General features: G+C 46.6%; 1 protein-coding gene across 1 annotated transcript; it reads left to right on the forward strand.

Moving 5' to 3' along the window:
• The first annotated feature begins 5913 nt into the window (after positions 1–5913).
• On the forward strand, positions 5914–18570 carry LOC144120849 (monocarboxylate transporter 9-like). The gene is made up of 4 exons (XM_077653606.1): positions 5914–6340; positions 9942–10085; positions 10671–11807; positions 15567–18570. Exons 1-4 carry the CDS (start codon positions 6082–6084, stop codon positions 15764–15766), a joined length of 1740 nt encoding a protein of 579 aa, XP_077509732.1. The 5' UTR covers positions 5914–6081; the 3' UTR covers positions 15767–18570.
• The last annotated feature ends 1192 nt before the right edge of the window (positions 18571–19762 follow it).

Below are 19762 nucleotides of genomic sequence, written 5' to 3' on the forward strand. Positions count from 1 at the left end.
ACGCGGCGTCAACACGCCCCGCTGTTGCAATTTATTTTCATCGCGCTTTTACCTGGGTGGTACGAAAAAGACGTTAGAGTCATCCTAGAATGTGTCATGGACGAGTCTAGGGTCTTTTTGCTATCACCGAAGTAAAACCACGGTGAAAAGAAATTGAAGCAGCGGAGCGTGTTGGCGCCGGCTTGTTCGCGTTTCTTTCCATCGAGGTAGTTCGCTATCTGGGCAGAATATCAATATTTCATTTTTTTTAATTGCCATCCAAATTTCTTGCGGTTCTGTGACTTCTAGGAGTTTGTACATTAATATTCTCTTATCCATAGAAATATGTCCGTGATCTTGATATCATTTAGTAGACAATTCGTGTAGAATGCAATGTGAAACGTTTCTGGCCACAGCAGATATATTCATTTAGACAAGTAACTCCATAGCTAGCAAAAAGCTTTCCTTGCGGCAAATGTGGCGAAATTTTACAAAAAAGAACTTTAAAAATCGACAATAATCTCCCGGCGCACTCTGCAGCAGTAATAAGTTTATTGTATTAATTCTCACGCATCTTCCGACAATATGTTTTGAGCAGTTCGCAACCAGAGTTGACCACAACAGCAGTGCTCATAAGCACTAAGTTCACATCTTCGCGGTCAACAGTTTTTTATGCTTGAAGATAACTTCCCAGAGAAAAATAATTACAGAACCCTCCTATCTGGTCCTCGAGCAATAGCGTATGAAAAAAAAATTAGGTAAATATAAGACGGCGACCAGCCTTCTATTGCATGATCTTACTGAGCGGGGGTCATGTTTCGAGGTCATGTGACCTTGCTCTGCGATAACATCTTTTTATACGGATGACAACCACGATGCCTCAAGAGGGATATTCTGGGTACAGTAGCTGACTCTGTGTGATGAAATAAAAGTTGCCAACAAAGCAGGAGTTAAATGAATTGGTGTTATCGGAACAGCGCAATGTCACGGACGAGCACGAAATCACACACAGCGAGGAACATAGAGCTCTGTGTCCCTACGCTGAAGCAATAATGTCGCGCCCAATTGTCCAAGTTTCCACCTCGGATCGGTCTTCATCACAGGGAGGAGGTTGGCGCGGCTGCGCTTTAAAGTAAGCCTGGAAACACGAACAAAAATTTGCGGTCGAGTCACAGCACGCAAAAAGATTTTCTGTCGCGGATTTCAGTTTTTATAGATGAACATCATGCTAAGTAGGTACTTCTACATTGGTTAAACAGGCAGATGCATAAATGATTTCCACCGCTAATATGCAAAATAAAGTAGAAGCCTTTTTCACCCGCTCAGACCGCAGCTGTCAATCGCTGTTTGCGGAAAAAAAAATCTTTCCAATTGCTAAATGTCGCAAAAAAGAAAAAGAAATTCGTTTTTTTTTTAAAATATCTGGAAGGCATTATAACCCCAGGACGTGCTTTCTTTCCTCCTGCCATTCGGGAATGAAATATAATTCATATTCTAAATCATGTCATATGTTTGAATTTTCCAGTAGTACCGTGTGGTATACAGCTCAGCCGCTTGCAGCGCTCAGTTCCTACAGAATGGATGAATATATGTTAACGGTTTGTGTCAGCGCAGCTTTGCGAGCAGAAGCACCAATCGCCCGTCGACGGTTCGCCGTCAGTGTGAAAAGAACGATAAGGAAAACAATTGAAAATAATCAATCCAACTGAAGCCAATCTCAAAGCAATTAAGTTAAACCAGTCAGGCCCACCAGCTCTGAAGAGGTGGCGGATCGGCTTTCACGGAGCCTACATCTTTCTATTGCGGCCGCCATTGGTGCAAATGACACCCAAAGCGACAGAACGAAATAAGTTTATCGTTTGGTTTATAGGGGTTTGACGTCCCAAAGCGACTCAGCCTATGGGAGACGCCGTAGTGAAGGGCTCCGGAAATTTCGACCACCTGGGGTTCTTTAACGTGCACTGACATCGCACAGTACACGGGCCTCTAGAATTTAGCCTCCATCGAAATTCGACAGCCGCGGCCGGGATCGAACCCGCGTCTTTCGGGCCAGCAGTCGGGCGCCGTAACCACTCAGCCACTGCGGCGGCTTAAACGAACTAAGTAATGTCAGCGACAGACGTCGCTAGGACGAGTGAGCGGCAACCGAACCCGACATCTCCGTTGATAGGCGGTGGCTAACAGCCACACTTGTAGAGGTGAACGTCGAACTGATATGCCGTAATATGTTGCTATCAAGGGAGTGATCTTTGGCGGATACGACCCTTTTTTTTAATTTCAATTTAATTTCAAGAATAGAAAGTGGCCCTTATATAGGAGCCTAGATCACTTTTCGCGCGTCCTGAGGACCTTTGCCCTGGAATGTGCATTGTGGCCACCACAGCAGGAAGTCTATAGATATTCTAAGACACTCAAGACTGTCCATATACCTTTGTCAATGAACTCTATAGACTTTCTATAGACGAATTCTGTAGACTAGTCTACAGACAATATATAGATTTATTGCCGTACACTTTAGTAGACTTGTCTGTAGACTATGTATAAACGGAAGAAAATATCTATAGGAAGGCAGTAAAATCAATAAGGTTCAGCTGTTATGGCGCTCGGCTGCTAACCCGAAAGACGCGGTTTCGATCCCGGCCGCAGCGGTCGAATTTCGATGGAGGCGAGATGGAGGCCCATGTACTGTGCGATGTCAGTGCACGTTAAAGAACCCCAGGTGGTCGAAATTTCCGGAGCCCTTCACTACGGCGTCCCTCATTGCCTGAGTCGCTTTGGGACGTTAAACCCCCACAAGCCTAATAGAATCAATAAGAAGTCTGTAAAAAGTAAATAAACTTTTTTATTAATATATGCGAAGTAAGTTGCGGTTGTTAATGCTGCAGTTTACGGTTCTTTCTCCGTTCTGAATTTTCGTCGTTCACTTTTGTTAAGCCATAGTTTTTTTTTTGTGAAAACTGTAACCTGACTATGTGTTCGTTTTTTTGTGTGTATGTAAAAGTTCTCAACAAAGTCTGCTTCTATGCCTTGAAACGGCTGCCTGGGCCTCGTCAAGCTGTATACCTACAGCTTTTAGTCCAGGCAGCCGCCAGAATTTTCTGGAAAATAAATGGAATTGAATTGAATTGAATTGAATAGTTCCGACCGTCAATTCGGAAGGCAGCGGCGGAGAGACTTGAAGGGAGGGGGACAGGGTTGAAAGTGTTCCTCGCACAGCACTTCCTGAAGGCTGATGGCCTTCCAACAGAAGGGTTACTGAGCGATAGCGCCTGTGAGGTGGCTGTTGTGGAGGTGTTTAGCAAGACAGAGCAGTTTTTTATCATGCATTGTTCCATGTCATGAGGCCGATAAGCAAACCTCTACCACATCAACAGCACCGTAATAAAATAGCCCGGGCTAGCGTTAACGTATCGCCAACCTGCGCGGAGCGCTGAACTCGGAGCGACTGCAGACATTCAGACCCAAAAGATGCGTGGAGGCGAGGGGCAGGTTATCATTGCTGTATGCAAGGTTGCGCGGTCTGTTTTTAAATTTTAGTTTCCAACGAAGTTCCATGGTGCGTGCTTTCTGTGACACTTGAGCGCTGAAAAAAATTATTTTCGTCTTCATGAACTGCTGCTTACGTCGATTTTAAGCTCCATGACTCTCGGCAAAGCGATGCGTCAGCCGGTAACATGACACCGTACATAACCATGAGCTCTGTCGCTTTCCTCCTACATTGCGCGACCTCCTCTCACGAGCATGACGATAAATGAAGGGGTGAAATTAATTAACTAAATAAACTATACTGGTAATAGTACTTATAACTTGTTCAACCTACTTGACTTATCGAAAGCAGGGAGCGCAGTCATCGACTTGGGCTGTAAATAAGCATCCTGACTGTATTAACGTTACATAGTGGGTCGCTTTGATGTGCACTTCTCTCCATCTGTTGCTACTTAACTGACAGTGCTGCGGGACGGTTGTCGTGACATTGACTGATTGATTGATTGAAAGACGTTTATTCAGGGTTTTGGTAATGGTGACATTAAAACACCGCATAAAACAAGGTTATCGAGAATCTTGTGGGAGCTCACAGTTAAACGAGGTGCTTGTACATTGCTTGTGCGAGCCGCCACCCTTGCAAAATATTTTTAGACAGTTTATAGACTTTTGTCTTTAATACATATAGAATCGATATAGACAAGTTCTAGAGAATAGTCTATAGACAATACAAATCATACAGGCAGTCTACATACAATCGATAGATTTATGGCCATACACTTTTACTAAACTTTTGTGTATGGACAGCTCTACAGACTGTGAATAAAAATGTATACAGGAAGGTAATAGAGTCTATAAGAAGCCTATAGACTGTCTAAAAACCGATTTTATAAGGGAAGTGTTTGTTGATCGCCGATTGCGTGCCAAATCGAGCGAAGCCAATAATCTGCACATAATTCGAGCTTCTTATGTTGTTCCTTACTGTCATGTATCATTATCTAATCCCGTGTACTGAACAAAATTCGCAACACTTGCTTAATAAATTTATAACGCCTACTTCCTTAAAAAAAAGAGAGAAATAGCAAAAAGGGAGTACGATTGCCTGTTTGCGACCTCCAGCCCCCGCTCACGTGCCTTTCGAAAGTATACGTACAGCGTTGGACGCTAAGTGCCCTGCGTACTTTAGCACGCCTCCCTGTTTCAAGATCGGTACCGGTGCATGCATCTCGGCGCATTCCAGTCCGCACTAGACGTTGCGATCGGATCGGATTACGGCCGCGTAGTACTTCGTTCTTTGCAACTGACTGCCTCGACCTCGATGTCGGCGCGGCTATCCGAGCTCCACGCCATTATACCATCTCGCACAAAAGACCCGATTCTCGGTAAAGCGATGCTCCGGCCTGTAACGTGACGCCATTGCACAACTGGGCTCTCTGCGAATGCGTTCGGCGGGAGATTTGCATGCGCGAGTGGCGGAGCGTCGATCGGTCCCGTGTAACTGCGCCGGAAGGACAACAGCCATCACCACTCCGAGGCGCGAGCAGGATCCCGGAAAAACTGGTTTCCCTCGCTGCGAAACTGGGTACGTCACAGAAACGCTCGCCCGGGATAGCGACAAGGGGAAGGGCGAGGAGAGTACGGACGCTATTCCGCGGTAAAAGCACTCGCCACCTGTGCTCGCTCAGCGCTGGCGCGCTCTACGGAAGGCATACCAAGTAAGCTGGGAACCGCTGCCGGTGTTGTGACTTGAGGTGTACGACGCATGCTTTCCCGACTGTCTGCATGCTGTAGCGAATGTCTGCGTGGGTGAGACAGCAGAGTGTGTTAGTGACGTGGTGCTTTAAGCTCGGAAAAGCCAGGATCGCGTTATCGTTGGCAGAGGGTCCTTGTCCGAAACGGCCGACCTCGTAAGAACGCTCACCGATACTTTAGTTTCATTTCTGGTTCGGTTAAAAGTATGGCAGGCCTCGTTGCTGCTAAACGACAGTGGCAGAATCATGGACACGCTGTTTGACCAGAAGCCACGGGAAACGGAAGGCAGTGCGATTCACGGTAATTCTCAGGGCCGCACAGCACACCGCTGGAAAGAAGTATACCGTTATGAAGACTCTTCGTTTCGCTTGATTTTGCCTCACTTCTCTCTTGGGAGGAAATAGCTGTAGTTAAAAAAAAACTTTATATACCGCCCCCAAGACCTTCTTGAATTAAGGAACTCCTCACACGAAAGCAAATTTCCACGGAGTGTCTTAGTGGAAGCTGCGACCGGCTGGCAAGCGCTTTTCTTAGTTCGTACTGACTGAAACATTCCTCATTGGGACGTTCGGTTCAAGTTCGCGCAGCCTTCACAACTCCGACGCTCGCCCAGTTGTCAGACGTTGGAGTGCTGTCCGCTCCAACAATAATTAGTTGTACCGCACGTTACTGAGCCTGTTAGGCAAGAGAAGAAACTGTGGCCTGCGAATGTCACTCGCGAATATAAGGAATCAAGGGAAGCAAACAGCGAACCCTCTCGCGCATCTTGTATGTAGCATGTGCCGTGCCAAGTGAAACTGTCCTGCAACGAATACTCGTTGCCGCCTGCGAGAAAGCGCCATCGCGAAGAGGCAGTCGATACAGGTCATGTGCACACCTAAGGCAGCAAGTTCAAATGGACCTGAAATGAAACGACGTGGATCTGCTTGGGACAACCGGCACCGCGGTCCAGATGGACCGTGGGCTTGGCTCGTGGCTTCGGCTGCGGCTTGGAACCTATTCTGGCTCAGCCTGCTGCGCCGTTCTGGTGGAGTGATCTTCGTGGCCCTGGTGGCCACTTTTGGCGAGAGCCGGGAGAGGACCAGCTGGGTCATCAGCCTCAACATGAGCCTCGCTATGCTGCTTGGTAAGCTGCACCTCCTGCACACGTTTCATTTGCTTATTTAATATGGCTGTATAATCTGTACAATACTTGCAGGGAATAGAGCAGATTACTTTGGTGTTAGCCTGTTCACCATAGCAACAGGCGGCCGCCTGGATTACCTCGTATTCTGCTACAAATAGCGCACGCAACAGTTATTCGGAGCCGCTCCTTCTTCATACGGCTTCCTAGACAAGCTCTTCATGCAAAGCATGTATTACACTTTACAACAAAATAAATTTTGCTCAAAGAAGGCTGCCAGTTAATAAACCCGACAAAGACGCACATTATTCTTTGCGATTTTTTTTTCTGCCGTTAAGAAAGCAAAAAAAAAATCTTGGCAGCAATCTACGACTGTCTATTGATCAAATGTCGAACGAAAGCACTAGATGAATTCTGAAAGTTAAATGTCAGCGAAGTACATGACGTGTTTTGGAGCGCCTTATAAACAATTAGCACCCACGGCTTTCATAGTGTAAAATTGATTTATCGAGTTTTTTTTTTTTCTAAGCATGTTGTTACATGCTTGTCCAGCGCTTAAGACAACTGACGTCACACCAAACGATGTTGGTGCCAGCCATTAACAATTAACAACTCTTTCCTCTGCGGAAATGAGGCACCCAGCGTGGCGAATTTCTCTCAGTATGTTGAATAAGTCGTTCTGCTATTCTTAAACTTTTTTTTTGTGACAAGAAATAACAATTTGCCTAAAAGATAAATGTGCACCTATATTTTTTATTATAACCTAAATATGCGAAACCATTGCAACGCCAGAGTCGCTAGACACCTTTCACCCAACCTTATTTACGCCCATGTTCAGAGCTACAGACGTTCTTGTCATTGTTTTCTATCACAAGACCTCGGTTGTGTTTTGCAAAAAAAATATACAAACTGAGAAACTACGTCTTAAGTATCGTTCTGTTTCAAAAGCTTTAGCTTATCAGTACCTCCACCTTCGCCGTACTTATCTAAGCTCAATACAATTCTAGTCTGTCAAGCCAAATTTCATCCCGTGGTTTTACTGATTCACTGTCAGACGCCTGCGGTAATTGTATCACGCCGACCAATAAACAGAAAACTAAAGTACATAACAGACGCACAGTGCAAAAAGGCACGTGAGTGGCGACACCTTCACATACGGCAACCGGAGATTGCAGTTAATTCCCAGAGATCGTGTCGCATAATGAACTGAGGGCAAGGAGGCCTGTAACAGCATTTGCGAGCGCGGGGCATATGCGGCCTTCACCTTCATCCAGCGTCGATTGCGAAACCTAGCAAGAAACGTCCTCCTCTCCGTAAGTGCCGGTAATACATCCAGAAGAGAACAAGTCTTTATTAACTTGTTTTTTTCTCCTTTCAAGTCGTCGGCGAGTTCCGAGCCGGCTGCCATGTGAGCAGGAAAATGGAAACCGCTTCGCCCAGCGATTGTAATCGCTCGCCACGGAACGGCAGATACGGCGTGTGTGCAGCCTTAGCTTCTAACTGCATCGAAAAACGAGCGACAGGTGGGGACGACGCCCACCTTATGAAGGCTAGCGATTAAGCAGCAGGTGTCATGGAAATCAGAGGTGTGACTGAGCTTGGTATACGCAAAAAGAAGAAGGTGTCATGGAAATCAGAGGTGTGACTGAGCTTGGTATACGCAAAAAGAAGGTGTCATGGAAATGAGAGGTGTGACCGAGCTTGGTATACGCAAAAAGAAGAAGGTGTCATGGAAATCAGAGGTGTGACTGAGCTTGGTATACGCAAAAAGAAGAAGGTGTCATGGAAATCAGATGTGTGACCGAGCTTGGTATACGCAAAAAGAAAGGCGAGCAACTGCCAGTTCACGGTGGACACCTCAAACACGCCGTAAGGGAAGGGATAAAGGAGGGAGTGAAAGAAGAAAGGAAGAAAGAGGTGCCGTAGTCGAGGGCTCCGAAATAATTTCGACCACCTGGGGACCTTTTAACGTGCGCTGACATCGCACAGCACAAGGGTGGCTTTTGCGTTGCGCCTCGTTTACCCCTTCCCTTACGGCGCGGTTCAGGTGTACAACGATATATGAGACAGATACTGCGCCATTTCCTTTCCCCAAAATCCAATTATTATTATTATTATTATTATTATTATTATTATTATTATTATTATTATTATTATTATTATTATTATTATTGCGCCTCCACTGTAAAATACCCGCAGCGGCCGGTTTGGAACCCGGACACTCCGGTTGCGTAGCCGAGCGCCCTAACCACTGAGCGACTGCGGCGAGTGTTTAGCGATAGAGGTAAGGCAACAAAACAGACGCGACCAGGCGCGGTTGAACTTTGCATTCTACTCCGAGTCGCCAACTAGCCCGTCTGTATGTGTTAGCTACACCTATAGCAGGATCATTCAAGTGCGCAACAAAGTATATATCTGAAAAGGGTCGCGGCGCACATATGTTGTATTGCTCTTTTCAATACTGCATGCTAGGAATTTTCAGAAGCGGCTGGTTGAGCGTGTGAGATTGACGCACACGCGTTGCGCGCTAGCGTAGGGTGGTGAAAACTACGCAGTTTCGTTACCCAGACGCAATTTCACGCCGGTGATGCAACTTCAGGCCGCTTCCAACCCTAAGTGGGCGCGCAAAGCGCGTGCATTGAGGGAGCCAATACATATTAGCGCACCTCAAACAAGGAACCACCGGCCGACCTCTCCACCTTTCACCTTATTAAAATTCCTTTCTCTCTCTCTCTCGAACAAGGGAGCGAAGATGTGAAAGCTACTATGTAAGCAGCCCTCCCGCTTCCTTCGCACATCTTGAACAAAAAAATTCCGAGACACTGGCTCGCACTGAAAAAAAAAAAAAAACATGCGTGCAGCGATAACTGGAGTGTCCTTCGTTAGCAACCTCGGAAGTCGCCGATGGAGATTGTGCAGTCATTGCCAAACGAGGCATTTGCTTCTAACCCGAGTATAAGTGCGTCTCTTGCGGCATTCATAGAAGGGCTAATGGTGTATTCCAATGAGCAAGATATCCGTTGCAGTCCAATTTGAGATCTTAATCCAAATTGCCGATTGAGACGCGCTCCGCTGTTCCGCGGAGCAAAAAAAAAAAAAAAACTCTCTCCGCACCGTCGACTGGAATACGCCATAAGCTACGGAAGGTCGATCGAGGACTAAAGCTCCACTCACCTTCGAGAGGTTTGGAACGCTGGGTTGGAACGCTGGGTTAGAACGCTGGCCGAGCAAGTGCTTCTTTGCACCAGTGCCCAGCATTGAATTCCTCAAATAAAATTGTTCTCCACGTCTTTCCCTTTCTTCTACACAGTGGTGAGTATAAAAGATAGTGCAACGAGCAGCGATCGTCACTGTGCAAAATTTGCTTGGCGTAATGCGAACAGAACGCTTGGCCAACTCTTCTCGCGCCAAACCTCCTCGCTACATTTGTGTAGATCCAAAGGTCAGCATTTCGATCTAAACGCGACAGATCACTGTCCTTACCTTTCTGCCTTTTCTTCGCTGCCACTTGTTACAGGGCCCGATTCAAGCCACTGATATGTTTTTTCCCCCTGAAATCAGAGGAACAAGGCTTACCATATGCTTCGCATTTTTTGACGCGCAGGACCTCTGTGGGGCCTGCTGACCAAGTTTCTGTCGCTCCGGACGCAGACGCTGTTGGGCAGCTTCATCGTAGCCGCGAGTAGCATTCTGTGCTACTTTGCCCGCAGCCTCACCGCCGTGATCATCTTGCAAGGAATCTGTGGGGGTATGTTAAATATCGCTTTTTACTTTTGTTAGCGGCCGCAAGACAACATTTTTGGGTTCGCAGAGAAAAATCATAAATCCTTGAAAGAGCGTAAACGATGTGCACATCATTGGGTAAAAGTTTTCATGGCACAGGGTGTGCTGTTAAGCCATTTAGCAGGGCACTAAATTTGCCGAAATTTGGAAGTTCAATGGTGTCGTGGGTGTCCTATCACGCTCTTCAAACGCAAACTATGCGGCCTGGATGCTTTGAACCAGGGACGTAAGTTTCAGTTCCTGTTCCCGCGCCTGGCACTTGACTCCTGGATTCTTACCTCATAGGTCAGAGGTTATTCTTGGCAGAAGTACGCGTACCTTAGCAGCCTTGTCTAAATGGGCGCCATATATTCTAATCGATGTACGGCGGTATGCCGCGCATGTCGCAAAGACCAGAAGGATATGTTGGTGCTTACGCATACTTGTATATCTGTGTCAATTTTATGTGCTTGCGAAGAAGCTTTCCTTGCTCAAGCCTTGCTTAAGTCATAACAGCGCTGCAAAGATTCTGTACTAAATAAGGAATCTGTTTTTTCGTCCGTTTTTGTAGGAATAGGTCAGGGAATCGTCATGCCGACTAAAGACCTGCTCATAGGCTACCACTTCAGACGCTACAGGGCATCGGCGATCGGCATCTACTTCATCGGCGGCACCCTGGCGGCGTTCATCTACCCGATGCTCCTGCTTTTGCTCGTCCAGGAGTACAATTTGGGCGGAGCGCTGCTCATTACAGGCGGCCTGCAGTTGCACGGCCTTGCGGGATCTCTTTTCTACAGGAAGCCACCCTGGACCCAAGCGCAGAACGAGATGGAGGCCAGAAGGAACAGCTCTGGCAGAAAGGGCAGTGCCGCGAGCAAGGACAGTCCCGGTAGAGAGGCTTTGAAGTCCGTGAAGTGTGCCGGGAGAGACACTATTTGTGCAAATGACAACGGCCACGTTTCTGAGTCTAGAGATGGTGATCGCATAAAAGAAGTGCAGTCCGGTGCAGCTGTTGCAGACGCTGGTGCAGCCGTTGCAGACGTTTCCAAGGAGAATCGCCAGCAGAACGAAGACGCTTTTAAGAATGGTGCCACGCACGGTAAGCACGAGCTCAACGGCTCTCCTGCCTCGGCCACTGCAGATGCAGCCCCACTGCTGAGCAGTAGCAAGGGAGCGGCGAACGAAGTGGAAAAAGCTGCTGTGCAGATGAACGTGACAAGGAAAGGTAGCCGACTAGCCAACTCTCGTGATTTTAGCTTCCTGAGGTACCCCGTCTTCTACATGATCCTAGTGACATGCTCGTTCTCCGCCTTCTCGATGATGACTTTCACTATTCTCGTGGACTACGTCAAAGAGAAAGGGTTCACCGCTCAGAACGGCGCCATCTTGCTCTCCGTGAGGGCCATCGGGGACGCCATCTCGCGGCCCCTGTCGGGCTTGCTGTCGGACAGGAATCTCATTGACCGGCGGACTCTCATGTGCGCCAGCAAGTTGACCGTGGCGTGCGTGTGCGCGATGGTGCCGTTTGTGGAGTCGTACGCTGCGCTCCTGGTGCTGGTGGTGTTTCTGGGCTGGGGCACCGGTACGGCGGTTGTGCTATTCGTGCCCATCATGGCCGACCAAGTGGGAGTCCGAAGCATCGGCCTCTCCATGGGCTTCTGCAGACTCGCCATGGGCGTGGGTCACCTTGTCTGTCCGATCATTATCGGTGAGCGGGGCAACACCTGTGCCACGACCTTCGCTGTAGCGATTTGGCGCGCCTATGCGGTACGCGCAAGGCAGGAGGCCTAGGCGGTTTTTTAAAATCGTGCGAATAATCTGATATCATTCTGTTTTTCCCTTATATGAGGTGGAGTCCCAGATTTATGCCAGGCTGTCGATAAGTGGGCTTGTCTTTACTCCGACGAAACGTCTCCGCTGGCCAAGCAAAGTCGTTTTGGCTGCGACTCCACCCTTCCTAGGCTTCTTACAGATATCAAATGTTAATTCTGCTGCTGCCCTTTTTATATAGTTTGAATGTTTACTTTCCTATAAGCGGTGAGCTGTAGGCCGTTCGTTGAAGAAGGAGAGATGTTCCATTCCCTTATACTTTTTTTAGTGGTGGCGGTTAAAGCGGTCAAACACTCAGCAGTCTGTAGGCGCCGAATTTAGCAGCTGCGGCTTGGGCTGCTTTCGATCAGTTAAGGTAACTGCAAGATGTGTCTAGTTGACCCAAGTGCAGCTTATTCTGAGAGATCATCAGCGATCACTAATTGATTAGCTGGCGAAGACCTATGCGGCTACTGAGGCAGGATGTTGACATACCAATGTGAAAGGCTTTCTCTTACTATCTGAAAAGCAAAAAAAAAAGGAATAATGCTTGTGGAATAGCACTGGCATGAATTGAATACTTGTACACGTGTGCTCTTCTGAGTGTCCCGCGAGGGCAAAACATGGTGGTTGCAGCACTGAATCAAGAAACACTCGTGCACATTTTACATTGTAATCGGCGGTTATCCTAAATCGGAAGTTCTATTGGTGTCCTTTATTTGTTCTGCAAAGCCTTTCGAGAAGCGGCCGATCACACCGGTACGGTTTCCCCTGTTTCCCCATGCAGTACAGCCTCCATTTATGGCCATTCACTATGTTTCATTTCATTTCATTTTATTACCTTAAAGACCCACGAGGGGTATTACATAAGGGGTGGGTACATATATTTTGGTAAGCAAGTGTTAACACAACGAAACATGATTGGTAACATCATTGGCAAAGTTGGATGAGCATGTGATGGCTGCGATGTCGTTGGGTAGGTTGTTCCAGTCTGCTGCCGTACGGGAAAAAAATTATGCGGCAAATGTGGTAGTTCGGGCACGAGGTCGGGAAACTCGAAAAGGATGACGAGTGGGATGAGATATGCGGGCCGGAGGGACGATATAGGGTGCGCGGCCGAGTGAATTATGGAAAAATTTATGAAACAAGCAAAGGCTGGCAATGCGGCGACGAGATGATAAGGGCATTAGGGCGGATTCAGCTTTTAACGCTGACACACTGATGTCGTAAGAATATGATGAATGAATGAATCTGGCTGCTCTGTTTTGTACTGATTCGAGCGCATTTATAAGGTAAGCTTGGTGCGGGTTCCAAATGAGTGAGACATATTCAAATTTTGGTCTGACAAGGGATTTGTGCGCTAATAACTTCACATGTCTAGGGGCTTGGCGGAGATGACGTCTTAAAAATCGAAGTGTTTTATTAGCGGATGAAATGACGTTCGTAGCGTGTGTGCTCCCGGACAAGTCGCTACACAAGGTAATGCCTAAGTACTTGTATGATAAAACAGGGTGTACAGGGACGTTAGCTATGACCTATGTCAAATGAAGTGGCTTGCGGCGACGCTTGAAGGACAAGATTTTACATTTTTGAGGGTTAAGTTCCATTAACCAATTGGCACACCATTCCTGGATGCGGTTAAGGTCGTGTTGAAGAGATGTTTGGTCAGAAGCGTTATTAACCTTGCGGTAAATTACACAGTCACCGGCGAACATGCGAATATTACTAGATACATGCGTTGGTCAATCGTTAATATAAATTAGAAACACATCAGTGCCAGAACACTGATTATTCACCTCCAAGGTTTGCAGGCAGGAATCATAAAGCTCTTCTTTGGAGCACAAGAATTTTATGCTGGCCTCATTTAATTAAAGGAAAGGTTGACGTTACAAGAAAATAAATCTGCGGGGATATTTAAATTGCTTTGAAGGAATGCCTTAAAGGGGCCAGGCCGCCTTTTAAGCATTCCTGACGTTTATTTCTTCCCGCGATGTTTAGTCTGGTGTCGTTTTTATGTTTTTCCACCGTGTCTAGTTTTGCTTCAAGTTAGCGCACTCCTATTTTAATATGCTGAAGTAAGGTCCTTGCGTAATAGGATTAATAGTGGGACAGCTGGCAGCTGACATAAAGCATGAAGTTTTATCTGGTGCCCGTGTCCCAATATAGGGAAACACCTGGTTGTGATTTAGCTATCTGGTCTTATTATCCATCCTACACTGCAGTAAGTGCACATATTACAGTAAAATTACGCACGATGATACTTCAGCGGTGGTGTGAGTTACTTGCAGCCCAAACAGAAAGGTCTGGAACAGATCAAGGGGCACTTTTACCTGCTTTCGCTTGCGCTTACCATAGTGCCATTAAGACCGACACAAAAGCCTAACATTGATTGCTAAACTGCAGGAAAATTCCCCCTTTTCCCGATATAGGAAGAGCTGCTCATTAAAAATTACAAATGTATGGCGTTCGCGGACTGCCCTGTGGACCTGTGTGCAGGATAGGCGCAGGTACAGAGCAAGGGAAGATTAAAATTAGCACAGGTGCATCTGTGCAGCTGTCTGGACGGAGGGACACGGGAAAGTAAAAATATCACGGTATATATTAACATACAGGGAAGCTATGCCATGGAAAAAAATAATCCAATATCAACCTTCTTGCCCCTTCTTCGTTTTAAAATTCCACTTCCACTACTCAAAGGCAACCTTGGTCACGCGACACGTGGTGGCCTGATTTCGAGATTTTTGGTCAGTACGTGAACGTGAGAGTTTTTGTCGACGACATACTACGCTGGTACCTTTTATTCAATAAAAAATGCCCTACATATTTCCCGCTGTAGGAAAGAAATAGCAACCATAGCAGGCAGCGCTGACCGGGATGACGACACAGCGCCTCGAAACTCGAATGAAGCGGCATAGAGCAGCGACAAGCAGAATCTTAAGACGTTCAAGAAGGGAAAATGTCAGACAAAAGGAATGAACTTCCGGAATTCCGTTGTTACAGGCCCCATTTTTTTTATGCAGAAACATTAAAAATATAAAACATTTATTAGAAAAATGTTTTGCGTCATCAGACAGAGAAAATAAGGTTAATTTGTGTACCTTTAAGAACAATGGAACAGCGCACATCTAGTCGGGAATGCATAAAAAAAAACCACAATGAAATTCAGTAGAATTCCGTCACTTTCAGGTTTAGCAGCAACCCCGTTGCAACTTTAGGTTGCTGTGCCGACAGCGTGAGTTTCATGCATCAGCTATCTATGTGGATGCCTTCTCCATCTCCGGCATATGACGCATTGACATTGTCTTGGAAAGTATGATGGAAGATGCTGTTCGTGCAATACTGTTAAGGCTGGATACATTTTTGGCCATAATAAACGAAAACAACTGATGTTCTTACAGCGTGTCATCCGTGATACGAAGTGGGTTGGAGGCGTACAATTTAAATTCCTGCCTAACATTTAGTGTTGGAATAGTTAATTTCTTATTCTTATTACGAAGGCATGCAGTGCGCCACAGATGCGATAAGAGACCGATGAACAGGGCAAGCGCCTAATTCTCAAGTCGTTGCAGTCATGATGAACTGCACCACTATTCGTGACCTTTCTTGCGAAGTCATTCTGCTGAAATTTAACAGTATTTGGTCGTTCGTTTCTTCCCAGGACATTTCAAGGATCAGCTAGGATCTTACGAGGGCATCTTCTACCTCAGCAGCACCGTGTCTCTCCTGGTGGGATCCATATGGCTGGCCGAAGCCATTCGCATCACTGTGCACCGGAGGCGACGAAGACGCGCTTCGACCACGGTTCGCTGGGCATCCGTGCCCACAAGTGATCAGCAATCGACGACGGCGCCTTCGTGACTGTTTTGTCGCCATTCATTCATCGCTTTCGAATGACTCAAACAAAGGCCTGAAAAACAAAGTATTTTTCAAGTTCGATGCGCTCCGCGCAACAAAACCACTCCGTCAACCAAGCACTTAATACGCGGTACAGATTTAGGGGTGGCTGTTGCTATTGCAAAGAGCAACGAATACTGGCGTGAATCTTAGAGATTATTGAGCAATCCCTTAAGGTGCGAGCGCCCAGAGTCTGCACGGTTTTACTGTTCCAAGCGAGACGCGCTGCGGCAGAGAGTGAGAGCTGCTAGGGCAAGGGGCCAAGGCTGCTTGCCAGTGTACACTGAAAGCAACGCATTCTTTTCTGTTGCGGCGTTCGGCACACACTGCTTGTTGTTATCCGGAAGCACAGAACAAACGTACAGAGAACATTCCATACAGGTGAAAATGTTCCAAGAAAGGTGGCATGGAGGTTCAAATCAGCAGAAAAAAAAAGCGACATTTAGGGCAACGAAACGGCGTGTAAGATGGCGGTGCCCAGACGAGCATTTACAATTTGCCAGTAGTCATTTTCCAGCGTGACCTCTACATGCCGCGATCCATTTATTGAGGAATGAGCCTTGAGGAGAGTCGCATCAGCAACTATACGTGGCCCTGCATGCGTCGGGAAGCCTGGGGTCTTCCTGTGCAAGCGTGAACAAGGTGTGTTAAGAGATTTTAGGAACAACTGTAGCGATTCCTAGACATTTCTTAATCTACGTGGTGATTACGGTGCCTTCGTGCACTTATGTGGAAGAACGAAATGTTATCCAATCTTTGTTAAATGAATAAAACATAGCAAATACATTCGAGAGGCAGGCGTAGGGGAGGACGACGGATTAGGTTAGGCAGAATAGAAGGACAGAGACGAATTTGTTCATTGAGTACCACTGGTTGATGATATGAACTCGTATTTTGACTAGGAAGCTTCTTCAAGATTCATGTCTTCAAGAAGTCCTTCGTAAAACTAGTTGATGGCTGTGAGGGCAGTTTAGTTCTATGGCTTAGAACTTAGTTTTCTCTGTAGAAAAGTAGCTGCTGATGGCATGGAGCCACAAAACGGTCCATGTTACAGCCGTTGATTGGCTGACGTTTAGCCTTGCTGTTTGTGCACCTTGAGACAAGCAGCGGAAGAACATGAGAGAGCGTAAACGGTTTCTGTACAATGCGTCACCAAATAGCCCCCGTTTTAATGCTTTGTGAACATACACATCTCACAGCGCTGGCTCTAAACATTTGTAGTAAAACGTGGGTCAAACATAAACATAATGACAACAGTATAAAAAGCGCACGTTGCATGGGCTAGAAAGAAATTAATCTACCTAAATGCTTAAGCTTCTTTTTTCGTCACTGACACGGAATGCGTGTTGACGCATGCTTCATGGGCATCTGACCTCCAAAGCTAAATGCCAGCATGATACTGAGTAGACATAAAGATCGTTTAATGCTTGAAGTTGCTCAGGCAAAGTAACTTGCGTAGGCTTTATGTTTCCCATTTTATTCCTAACCTATCCTATCTTAAATGTTTTGTGTTAGCACGCGAATAATATTTTCGCGCGTCACAGCTGCACTGCACATGCAGTTGTCACAATGTATCTATTGGCCGCAAGCGCGACTCCACGCGAATGTTGTTAGAAGCCACAGATGTGTATTGAGGATGGTTTTTTATGCTCTCTCCTTTTCTCCTTTTCTGCGCTCATGTCATTTCAGCTGGCTTCAGCGATGTCCTGCCTTATATGGTGGTCACAAAATGTTGCATATGTGAAAAAGAAAGACCCTCACGTCGTCATCTGCAACAGAGGACCACGGAGACATATGTTGTCTTTATTTTGTCGTGCACTAACGTTGTGCCTTCCCCTAAGTGTTCCTGTACGCCACACCGATGACGACCTTCTCCGTCTACTCGCATATAATCCTGGAGTGTTCGCCACCTTGCTGCGACAGGAGACAGTGTTTGTAAGAAAGAAATCTGTGCCCGTGCCCCACACTGCCTTTTCCCGCTTGCGACGCTGTTAGTGCCGTAGTTTCGACAGCGCAACAGTGAAAAACCACGCGCGTGTTGTGCACGGCTGTATGTGAGTGTGAGTCATGGTCATGGCCGTGGTTTGCGGGTACTGTGTGGCGTCTCGTTTGCCAAGCACTCTCGTGACCGTGTGTTGCTGTCATGCTATGCAATGCTGTGACGCGTGAAGCAGTGTGTCATGGACAGAGCGCGTGATATGTTCAGTAGGCAGCAGTATTTTCACACATGTTGAAAGCTGCGTGTTGACTCAGTGTCTCGCTTTTCGGCTCCCTCGCCTGCGTTGGTGGCGTGCATCGTTGCTTAGTCGTCCTCGGGAGAGCTGCGCAAATGACGCGCCTTTATTTTTTGTTTGCGACGCATTGTAATGCAGTGACCGTGCGCAGCGTTAATGTGTACAATATATTTCGCCTGCCTTAGTGGTGTGCGCATGCGCAGACTGCAAAATTAGCGCTTATATTGAAGCATGCAGTTTGTTCTCGAGCCGCTTGAGTAATCTCGTGGTGGGTTGCTTCTCGTCGTCCGATACTCATCATTCTGCTCGTGAAAGTGTTCGCGGAAGTGATCTCTACGCATATTTGAATGCCGCGTAAGTGTTCATGGCATTGACTTTGCAAGGCGTGGCTGTTTTGTTTAAAGACCAAGTGAAAAGAAATTGCTGCGATATGCAGCTTGAAGCCGACAAAGACTCTCTTATTTCAGTTATTCAATTCATTAAAAAAGTTTTTCCGTGATGTTTGGTTTGGTTTATGTTGATTTAACGTCCCAAAGCGACTAAGGCTGTGAGAGACGCCGTAGTGAAGGGCTCCGGAAATTTCGACCACCTGGGGTTCTTTAACGTGCACTGATATCGTTTTTCCGTGATGTGTGTGTCTGTGTGTTTGTAACCAGCCAGTGTAAAAGCGAGTTTGTCAAATAAGAGAATAATTATAGTTAACATCCAAGTTGCGTGGAGCCATATTCAAAAGAAAGCTGTCCCGATTCGTTAAAAATTTCTACTTTAAGAATTGTCTCAGACCTAAAAAATGCCTCTTCGCCAGGGAAGTCACTTAGTCAACTAGGCTTATCAGAATGGCTATAGTAGATGGCATAGTGAGGTCGAACTGATTAAAGTTATTGTATAGGCTCCTTATGGAATATACAATCACTCTAGAATTAACAGCGCTAGCTCAAAGGGGGAAGGAAATTAATGCCGATGTGCCGAACATAGATCCCCCAAAGTGAATGAGATTCGAAAGTTCCACGAGATAACGATGTTTCCGCGTTCTGTTGTCAACTTTCTACCGGATGTCGCGTAACCGAACAGATGACACGTTGGCCCGTCGACATCGACAAGCGATAAAAAATATGTTCGCTCTCTGGGCAAGTGTGTATCCAGCACCACACATATGACGGCACTCTCAGCACTGAAAAATATTAGGCATGCAGCCAAGAAGTATCAGTACATATTCGCTGCTGGTGTTGTTCTTAAGAGGAAAAAAAAACAATTTAGTTGTTTAAAGCTTTGGTGCCAAGCAACTGCGTTTGTGCATCTCGAGAAGGTACGTAAAGAGATAAAAATTGAAGACATCTTGCGAGGCACATCTGGTGCTGCATAGTTTCCGTTAAATCCAATACATTACATCCGACATGTGTTGGCAACACATATGTGATGTTCTGGCGCCTGCTTCTCTGACAGACATTTTATTCTATTCGGCAGGAAAGTTGACGCTTTTAGTCGACTTTCGCTCGTCACAACACAGTTAACAAGCACAGAAAGTGCCGAGGCTGATTCAGAGCGAGGCCTGCATAGAAAACCTTCGCCGTCGAAGCACGTCGCAAGCAAACATTGCTACCTCGGTGTAAGTTAGACAAGCGCCGGATCGAGCACGTTGCGGTGTATTCGACACACGGCAAAAAGGTGACGCGCTCAGCATTTCTCAGTCCCCTTTTTCTCCGCTCTCCTTCCTCACGCCTACGAG

Source organism: Amblyomma americanum, chromosome 2 (genome assembly GCF_052857255.1).
Source record: "Amblyomma americanum isolate KBUSLIRL-KWMA chromosome 2, ASM5285725v1, whole genome shotgun sequence".
NCBI classification, from domain to species: Eukaryota; Metazoa; Arthropoda; class Arachnida; order Ixodida; family Ixodidae; genus Amblyomma; species Amblyomma americanum.